Consider the following 10,520-nt stretch of genomic DNA (forward strand, 5'->3'; position numbering starts at 1 on the left):
ACGCCCTTTATAATAAAATATAATAAAGCACTATAGCAAAACTCTTTTATATATAATATAATATAATTATCAGATAATAATATTTTATTATTATATATGATTATAATAATATGAAGTTATCATATAAAATCTTATTTTATTGTTATAACATAATATTAAATTTTATATTATTATAATATAATATAATAATATATTATATTATTATATATTATTATTATATATTATATTATATTATATGTATAATATAATAACATATATTATAACATACAAAATATAATATAATATATTATATTATTATATATAATAATATTTATATAATAAAGTGTGAAAAATATGGATAAATCTTATTAACTTATCTAGAAAACTAGTAATACAAAAGAACATAGATCATAGATTCTCAAATTATTTTATAATATATAAAAGAACATGAATAAATTTTTTTTCTAACCAAATATTATCTGAAAAATATTTTTATAAAAAATATAGATTTCTCGATAGGTTTTTTATCCTTAAAAAAAAGGCACCCTTTAGCTGTTTTTGGAAACTCTGAATTCTTGGGCTCCTAGTCCGAAACTCGAGTTCAATAGTCATTTCTAGATATTTATCATATGCTTTGGTCTCTGTCTTTTCACCATATATCCTTTTAAGAAATGGATTGCGAAAAAAAACAAAAAAAAGATCGTTCATAAAAATTTACATATCTACCAACATGTAGGTCATGGGTCCATTTGAGTTTTGGACTGTATCATATTCGGGCTTGGAATTGAACCTTCAACATATTTTCTGATCAAAGTTAGACCGAGGAAATTTTCAAGACCAAGCCTGGGCTGCGTTAAAACAAAACCAAGATTCGAATTAGAGGTAGTAATTCTTACCGACCCGTCAAATACCCGATCCGAATCTAATTCATAATAATTTTTCTTATCTTCTAACATTGAGGTTATGGGCCCATTTGAGCTTTGGACTGACTCAAAATTTGGGACGAAGCTGAACCTTCAATATATTTTATGATGGCTTTATGACAGCCAAAAAATTTTCCAAACCAAGATCCAGATAAGAGGTGGTAATTTATCCAGATAAAAGGTGGTAATTTTAGCCGACTTGCCGGTATCAAATTCAATCCGATTCGAATGGAACAGATTTTACTCTACTCGATTAGAACCTGAGACAGATATGGATTCTAGAAAAATACACGAAGCACATTCAGATTGGATACATAAAATGATACACCCCAATCCGAACCCAATATAATCTGTGTATATATATATATCCTATTTTTAAAATTATAATAATTTTATATTATTTATATATATCCAATCTGACCTGATGAACTCCTTTTATATACTCAATCCGATCCGATCCACATCTCAACCCAAGATAGATACGAGGCAGATATGGATATAAGATTTTTACTATGACTGAAAGTGGGCTCGGGCCGGGCCGGCTTTGGGTTGGACTTCGAGCTTGGCCCGAAACCATTCAAGCTGGATTCGGATAAAAAAAAAGCCCGTTTTATTTTCGAACTAGGCTCGAGCAGACTTTTGGCTCGATCCGAGCCCAAACCCAACTCCCCATCCCTCTTTCCTACTGCTTTCCCTTCTTTCACTCCCTCTGCCGGCGACGATGATGGTGATGGCGATGGCGGCCATGGCGCAGAACGCACTGATCTTCATCCTCCGACGACCCGGAGGAGCTCGCTCGCGTCCCACTCTAGGCCATTCTCCTTTGTCGATAGCTTCGCCACCAAGTTCCGCCCCATCACCCTCAAGCGCCCCAAGGTAACCGTAGAAACCTAATCTTTTCTTCTACCCTTTCCTCTCTTTAGATCTTGATTCGATATGCCGTGCAGCAGTAGCAACACTGGCCTCCACCGTTGGCTCTGCCGTTGACTTCCGACGGTGGGGGCATAGCAGGGATGATCGGAAGGATATTTCAAATCCGATGATAGGCGGCGGAGGCATCGACGTTAGCAAGAGGGGGGCATCAGGTTCAAGAAAGAAGTCGAGAGCAGAGGGCTGCTGCTACTTTCCTAGAGGTCGGGTGGCCTAGTGCTGAGGCCGACCAGGGCGTCGAGGAAGATTGGAGAAGCAGAAGAGAAATTGGGCCTAAACCCAATTGGGCTCGAGCTGGGTTCGATCTGGGCTTAGGCCAGGCTCAGACCTGTATTTTTCCAAAAAAATTGGACTTAAGCCCGACCTAATGCCCGAAAAATTATTTCGGACTGGGCTTGGACAGGGGTATGACTCGACCTAGCCCGACCGAGTTCCAACCCTAATTTTTACTTATGAAGCAGGTATAGATATGAGCCAACTCGATCCGCGAAGATTTAAATCTCCCTTTTTTTTGAATTAAGTTTTGTTGGGTATAAAATAACCCCAGCCGAAGTTCGTAAAAGGCCAACCCTCCCAGGACTCTTCCGGCTTCCGACCTTGTGCGGCATCTTTCTGAACTCCCCCGATCGTCCGAGCTTCCACAGTACCATCCGGACTCCTCCAACAGTCGACCTTCCACAGTGTCCTCCGGATTCCTCCAACGGACGAACTTCTATCGTACCCTCAGGATCGCTCCAATGATGAGCTCCTTCAGTCGTCTACCGAACTGCTCCAAATGCTCTCTGGACTTCACTATCAGCCGATTTTCTACAGTAATCGACTACTCTCCAAATCTCTTCCAGACTTCCTCCCATCACGATCGACTTTACTCCTAGTTTCTTTCGGACTTCGTCAATGTCCGGACTTCTCCAGCAGCAGAACTTCTACAGTAACCAGACTTCATCCGAGTTTCTACGGTAAGTGGACTCCATCCGAACTTCTACAGTAAGCGGCCTCCTTCCGGACTCCAAGAATCGGACTCTGTCCGAACTTCTACAGCGGATGGATTCCAGACGAACTTCTACAACGGACGGGTTCCAGCAGCCGGATTTCTACTCCGAACTTCCACGACAATCAATCTCCATCCGAGCTTCTATAGTAAGCGGCCTCCTTCCGGACTCCTACAAGAATCGGACTCCGTCCGAACTTCTACAGCGGATGGATTCCAGACAAACTTCTACAACGGACGGACTTCAACAGCCAGATTTCTACAGTAACCGACTGTCTCCGGTGTCTTTCGTACCTCTCCAGCCATCAACCTTCAATAGCGCCAACCGGACTTCAACAGTGCCAACCAAACCCCTCCAACGGACAAATTTCCTCCGGACCTCTCCAGCGGTCGACCTTCCACAGTGTCCTCCAGACTCCTCCAGCGGACGAACTTTCACAACGCCTTTCGGACTCTTCTATCGATTGACCTTCTATAGTGCCTTCTGAACTCCGCTATCGGTCGATCTTCTGTCGGATTCCTCATGCAACCGGACCTCTCCAGCGGACAGTCTTCAGACAAGCTTCTACATTAGACAAATTTCAGACGGACTTCTCTAGCAATCGGACTCCAGCCAGATTTCTCCAACAGAAAGTTTCCGTCCGGGCTTCTACAGTAAATGACTTCCGTCTACAGCATCAACGCTTAAGGCATCCAACAATAGTTAACCCGTCAGCAACCTCGAAAACATCCGAGCTTCTCTTAGATTGCTGAGACAGAGAACTATTCCGCTCCACCAGACGTCCCAACCGAGCTTCAGCCGTCCGGTCCAAACTCCCCGGCAAGTCGCGACAACGGACCCCACTCCACTCTCTGTAACAAACTCCGTGTGGCCCCACCACTCTCCGGTAAGTCACGACAACGAACACCACTCCACTCTCTGTAACAAACTCCACGTGGCCCCACCACTCTCCGGCAAATCGCGACAACGGACACCACTACTCTCCGTAACAAACTCCACGTGGCCCCGAACGGTCCACTACCAGGCAGCTACGGACGTCGCTGTCAATCGGTTACGCTCTCCCGTCTATAAAAGAGACCTCCCAGATACACTCCTCTAAGCTCTAAACACTATCTCTAAACTCTACTAAAATCCCATTCGAGTGCTCCATTTCTGTTGAAGTAGAGTACTGACTTGAGCGTCGGAGGGTCTTGCCGGAGCACCCCCATTTTCGGTTTAGACTTTCCTTGCAGGTCCCGACGGCGGCCATGATCCCCTCGATTCCAGCTCCGGCATCGGCGTAATTCTGCACCAACAAGTTTGAATGATCTAAATTTGTGAAAGTAAAGCTTAAATCTCCCTTTTCTTTCATTGATTAATTGTTACACCATATATAAACTATAGTACATGGCTCCTATTTATAATAATAAGGTCCGTTCTTGGACAACTTAGGTCGGATTTCTCTTTTTATCTATTAGAAAGAGATCCACCATTGAACAATTTGGATGGGACTCTTTTTCATAGTTTAAAATGGACTGTCCCTAAAAAATGATAAATATAAAAAATCATGAAAAAAATATTAAGATTTTATAAAAGATAGATCTCGACTTGTGCATTAACTTTATCTTCTATTGCTTTATCTAATTTTTCATGGATTGAAATATAACCTACGATCAAAGTCTTTCCTAAAAATAAAAATTTTGGTTTGACCAACCCATTATAAGATCCAAATGATGGAATTTTGATCCAATTCAATCCTTTTTGGCTGAGCCCAAAGTTGTAGATTTTGAAAAAAATACTCGACTTCAAAAAAAAGAAAAATCATTTCAATTAAATATCATATGACAATATTATGACATCGTGAAGTTTGATACATAATTCAGCTTCTTGATGTGGCGAATCTTGCTCCTAAGCCCTATCTAACCCCTACCCGTAGCGGCCAAAATGGTCCATATTGAATTTGAGGATACTCTTGAGTCATAATACTATATAAAATTAACTAAGATTACAATCAGAACCAAATAATCATTTTTGATATAAATATATGATGTCCATATCCGGATCGATGGATTAGATCCTCTTAAATTATAATAATTATATTATTATAATTATTATTATTATTGATATTATTTGTTATTATTTTTGTTGAGAAGTGTTAAATTCCCATTTCTTCTCATGTCGTGTTACATGCTCGACGATGGGATCTACAAGACTCAACCAACCAACCAACAGCTTCCATCTGTGTGGCCCGATCTGGTTCTTGTCCGAGTGGAAACGACTGGGTTGCAACCTCATCAAGTACGTCCCTTCTGAGCAAAGCTTTTTGGACTTCTATGCTCCATCGACATGAAAGTGAGCAATTCTTCACAAAGTCTTATCGATGAATTCTCTTGCAGTAACCAAACCAAAACTAAAATAGAATGTGATGCGAATGGGCTTGTTTTTGATGAATCTAAATCGATGTCAAGAAAGCTATGGATATCTGCAATAATTCCATCATTGCCCCCTACTCTTTTTGTTACTCTTATTGGTTTCTCATTTTCCCACTCATAGCTTGCCATCTAAAATTTAAGCAAATGCAAATGACATTCATAGAGACCAGGAAGGGGGGATGCCTAAGGTAGACGAGTGATAAAACATGGGCAGCATTACACAAATGGGTCCATTGGAAAAAATATGGTAGTAATTATGCCAATCAAGATTAAGTGGTGAAGAAACCAAGGAGATTGTACAAACAAGGGCACAAAGATAATGCAGACATCTGGTGATTAGGTTTCGACCATATCTTTTCTCCAAATATAAAAGATATGCAGGTGCCTCTAGAAATAGACAAGCTCAGATTCACACTGAATGCTCATAAGGACAAGGGAAACAACAAGATAGCATGAATGGAAGAAGTGAAAGAAAGGACCATGACTTATTTTTAAATAAAGAATATGTTGATGAATAAAGGATTAACCCAAAAAGGTTTAGAAATCCCGACCTAAGACACATATTAAAAGAAAGAAAGAAAGAAAAACAAACAAATGAACAAAAAAAAAAAAAAAAAGAACAGAAAGGACTTATCAAGATCTTAGGATGCCTCTAAGACTAACAGCATGAGCCACGAACAAACTATGATAAACATCTTACAAATCAAAGACATTTGAGTCAGCCAACACTAGTCAAGGATCAGATTCCACACTGAATGGTTGCAACACTTATTAGTTAAAAAAAAATGAAAAAAGAAATTATCTGTAAGAAGGCAATATGATCAGATAGTTGAGAAGGATATTGGAGTTGTCTGAGTTGGTGGAAAATAAGGCAAAAAAAGGCTCCTTGAGGAAGTTACCTGGTCAGATACAAGTACGGTAAAAGTCAAAAGGCAACTAGAGAAAAAAGTCTTAAATCATCCATGGACAACATCATCTTAAATTATTCACGGATGTAACTAGGTTATTTATCCAGGCTTAGAAGAATATATCGATGTTAAGGTACAGGTTAGAATGATGACAAACCTGGACTTCTGACGACTTTTTTGTTTTGAGGCTCAAACAGTCAAAGAGAGCATTCCACTTCCCAAAGCAACCGTCAAATTCTCCATATCTATAGTATTGCTGCATCTGGTGAAATGGAGCTGCCATATGCGCACAAGCATCAGCCAGATGATACAACTATGGAGAAATTGAATTGTACATAATGAGACAACAAGAGTAATCCCAGAAGTATTTGCATCGCATCATAAAATGAGAACTTGGCATGAAATTCCTGGCTACAGAATGAAAAATTATTTGACGCATGTGAAAAACACAGCATTATATAAAAATTGTATCAACAGTGTAGTCATCACATCCTCAAGTCGTGCAAACTGTTCAGGGTCAGCATAAACATGAACAAGGTATTACATCACTCTGTACCACATTTATTTCTTTATTGTCCATCTCCATTTAAATAAATTATATATAACTTTCTTTAAAGACTAACATGAGGTGTTCAATCAAAGTAGTGAAGTTTCCTTATTCATGCTCTTCAAAGATCAATATGAGGTGTTCCATCAAAGAAGTTTCCTTATTTTCATGATTTGATGCAGTTGATGTGGAGGCAGTTTCTCTCTTTTCTCCAATTGATAATCACGCTTAAATTACTAACCTTGTGCAACTACAAATCACAAATAAAATTCAGCAATTGAAGGCATTGTTTTGGAAATCTGCACCTTGTGCCATTGAACAATATGGCTGCATATTAGGCTGGATCATCCCATGATATGCTCAACCCAGCCTGTGTCCTCAGAAGGCATTGTGTTTGCTTAAGCTTGGGTTTAAGAAATTTGGCACAACTTAAATTTAGGTGAAACTTAAAACCAAATATTATGTCAAAACATTAAGCCTTCCTGATTATGACCTATGAATGTGCATGTATGCATGTCTCTGCATTAGAGATGTTCAACAAGAATTACATAAGGAAAAGTTTAATTGAACACAACCTCTAATCCATGAAATATAAAAAAACAATTAATGTATTATCTCATTTTCTCTCACTACAAAGCTTAGCAAATCATTTTATGTTTGAGCTAAGCTCAAGTTAAAATCAGCCAACCAAAATTTGGTGGATATAGTTTGAGCATTTCTCATTAAATTGTAAGCCATTTTTAGGCCGGAATATATAGGACTATGCTATGCTAAAACAAGCATTTTGTAGCAGAAACAGAGAGATAGATAGATAGAGAGAGAGAGAGAGAGATTAAGTGCGTACAGTAGCAGAACCAGAGAGCATCGAAACATTTGGTACAGGAGAGATGCAGGGCCTGCACCTTAGGGGCTGCCGAACCTAAACCTGAACTTGAACTGTTGTCATTGGTGGTCGTGGGAGCAGCCGCCACCGCCGCTTTAGGAGGATGATCCATCTGGGTCCAAGAGAAGCGCAAACTGGAGACTTCAATAATTAATATGGAATGAAATCTATGCTAGTGAATGGAGGAAAGAGAATGATGACGAAAACAAAAAACCTTTGGCCTTTGGCTGGACACTGTCGGCTCCTTCCCTACCAGGAAACTAGGATTTGGGAATCGATTGGGTTTGGGAGGGAGGGAGTGGCGTCTCTTTGACTGACTGGGTACCCAAGCCACCAGTGTAGGACGGACCTCTAAAGTGGCCTGGCACCAGCGATCGCTTCACCTCGAGTTGAGCAGATTGAAGGGCCACCAATTGAGAATCGATACAAATGCATTAAAGGTGGAAAAATTTAAAGGCAACACCTTTTCCCATATAGATTGATCATTTTTGTTTTCTTTTCCCTTCTTTTTCTCTTCATTTCTTTCTCTTTTTCGTAGATCTATGTCTTCATTTCTTTCTTTCTCTTTTTCGTAGATCTATAGGAAGGAAAGCACCTGAGGGAGATTGGAGGGGAGGGCTGACGCCGGTGACAATGGGGAGGAAGGGGACAGTGGAGACCAGCAGGAGGTGGCAGGAGATCGGGGAGGAGATGGGCGTCCGCGAGGGCTTGAGAAGGTTCGAAACACAAAACAGTCTGGAGGGCTCGGGAAGGGTTCGAAGGATGACCACGCAAACAAAAAGCCATGCAAATGCCAATATTTATGCCATGTTCAAGTAAGGGATAAACAGGTATCTTGATCAAAATCATCTTTATATTCCAGCTTAATTTATTTTAGCAAGCATCCGTAATTTTATTTCGATCACCAAATCAAATTAAGAAATCAGTAAATCAAGAAATCTGATAGTCTCGAAATCCTCATCCCGAGTTGGAACACAATTCCGATACTTCCAATCCACCCCTAAAGAGCAAGAAAAACCCCTCCGAAAAGGAAATCGTCCCAAAAAAATCTAGAGCACTCCAAGATCTGGAGCCAAACAAACAGAAAAGTAGCGATTTTTGAGAAAACAACAGCTAAATTTTTTGCTCTCACCTCCAACTGCAAGACGGAAGAGGTCAAACGGAAGCTCGAGGCTAGGGTTTTCGGAGCTCCTCCAAACTCCCACTTCCTCCTCCTCCTCCTCTCTCTTCGTTCGTCCCTCCAGAAAGAAGTAAACAGGGAAAGAAGAGAGAGGCAGAAGGAGCTTGATATTGGAAAGCAGCAACGAAAATTCTCTTCCCTACTTTTTCTTATCTAATCTAACATCTAATCTAATCTAATCTAATATATAATAGACTCTTCCTTCTCTTCTTTCTTCCTCTGTTTTTTGTTTTTTTTTTCCTTTTTTCTCTGTTCTTCCGAGAAGGAAGAGGGGGCCTCCATTGGCGAGATTTAGGGCTGAGAGAGAATGGTGGAGTTGGGGATCGGAGGAAGTACATACCCGATGAATCTTGGACGCTCTTCGTCGCCGGAGAGGGAGTCGCCGGAGAGGGAATCGGCCGAAGACCACGGATGCCTCGCCGAAATCTTAGCCGGAGAACGAACAACCGTCGGGTGGGGCTAGGGTTTAAAAGATCGAGGAAGGTGAGGGCGCGCGGGGGTTTCTTTGGACGGAGGTCGAGGGCTTTTTCTGGGAACAGCTGGCTTCCCTGTAAAGGGGTCTGTACAGACTGTTGCAAGACTCTTTCGCCAATCCTATCCTATCGATCCGCTGTGATTTTTGCAGTTATGATGCTTATTCTCCTTGGTCTCGACTCCACTGATACTATTCATCTATATATGGATCGTGTGTATTTTCTCCCGATCGAATGACTTCGGTACCTTGCAAAAGGACCTCTAAACATAAAAATGACGACTTCTGTCTCGGACGGACCAGTGCCTTTTTTCTGTGCTTGAAGGGCACAGGGGCAGAACCCAACCTCTTGATTTCGGTCATGTGCCTTGGTCCCCGAACCTTCCCTAGGATGTTGGGAGGAAGAGGTTGGCTTTGCCAACGCAGTCCGCGGTTCGACCCGGCTAAGTATTTACTTAGTGAGCCAGTGAAGTGGGCATTACTTCCTTCGGGAAAGGAGGAAAAAGGAAAAAGTCAAGAGTCGGAAATGGGTGCCCATTGCACCTCGGCAAGGTCTTACTATGCCACTTGGTCGTTCTAAGCCAGAACCAGAACCCGAGTCCACGACCTACGGAGAAGTTTTTGGCCTAAATTGACATAGACCTCTCTTTCCTTTCCACTAGTTCTTGAAAGCTATCAATCCCCGCTTCTCCCATTTTTTTTTATCCCTCTCGCATCGGTTCTGCATCAGATGATGAGCCCACTTCTATAATCTCCTATAAACCCTTGGGCCCGCCGATCGTACTTTTAAATGAGTCTCGGATCTGACCCTTCTTTTATTAAGTTTATTAGATTTTGATGGATCTCCTTTCCAACAATAGAAATTTGACGGATTTTGAAGGATCTTATTGGGATATACCGACTGACCCTCATACATTGATTTATTCTCAAATCGATCTGATCGATGATCGATGGACGATTTCGACGGATGACTCCAACCGACGTCCGACTCTACCGATCGCACCGACCGACGACTGCCGACAGTAGCTGTCGACATTATCCGATCGAAAGTGTATCGGTCGAATCGACCCATGTTGTTCCCGACCGACCGAACGGTCGAACCCATACTACCGACTCACTGTCGGGGGTGGCAGCCGACGTCCGACCTAAGCAAGACACTAGACCAGCCGACGGTGCCTTCGAATCATCACCCGACGTCCCGGCAGTCGAATACCGACATATGGTCAGCCAGCCCGCCCAAGGGTCGTACGACCGCTATGGGCTGTTGTCTTTTCAAGGACATGCTGTGCAGTCGCCCT

General features: G+C 41.5%; 1 protein-coding gene across 4 annotated transcripts in view; it reads right to left on the reverse strand.

Annotated features, from left to right (window-relative positions):
* LOC109505721 (uncharacterized) overlaps positions 1-9,399 on the reverse strand; it is a 34,532-nt gene extending 25,133 nt beyond the window's left edge. For 3 of the 4 annotated variants that reach the window (XR_012140652.1, XM_073255628.1, XM_073255627.1), the window contains exons 1-3: positions 9,091-9,399; positions 7,532-7,682; positions 6,298-6,416 (exon numbers count right to left, since the gene is read on the reverse strand). Coding sequence is in view for 3 of the 4 variants with exons in the window: in XM_073255628.1 (XP_073111729.1) it covers positions 6,298-6,416; positions 7,532-7,682 (270 nt within the window). In the remaining variant the exon portion in view is untranslated. Of the gene's footprint in view, positions 1-6,297; positions 6,417-7,531; positions 7,683-7,784; positions 7,943-9,090 lie in introns of those variants that run through there. The other variant, XM_073255629.1, reaches the window with a different exon arrangement.
* Positions 9,400-10,520: the final 1,121 nt, after the last annotated feature.

This window comes from Elaeis guineensis, chromosome 4 (assembly GCF_000442705.2).
Source record: "Elaeis guineensis isolate ETL-2024a chromosome 4, EG11, whole genome shotgun sequence".
NCBI classification, from domain to species: domain Eukaryota; kingdom Viridiplantae; phylum Streptophyta; class Magnoliopsida; order Arecales; family Arecaceae; genus Elaeis; species Elaeis guineensis.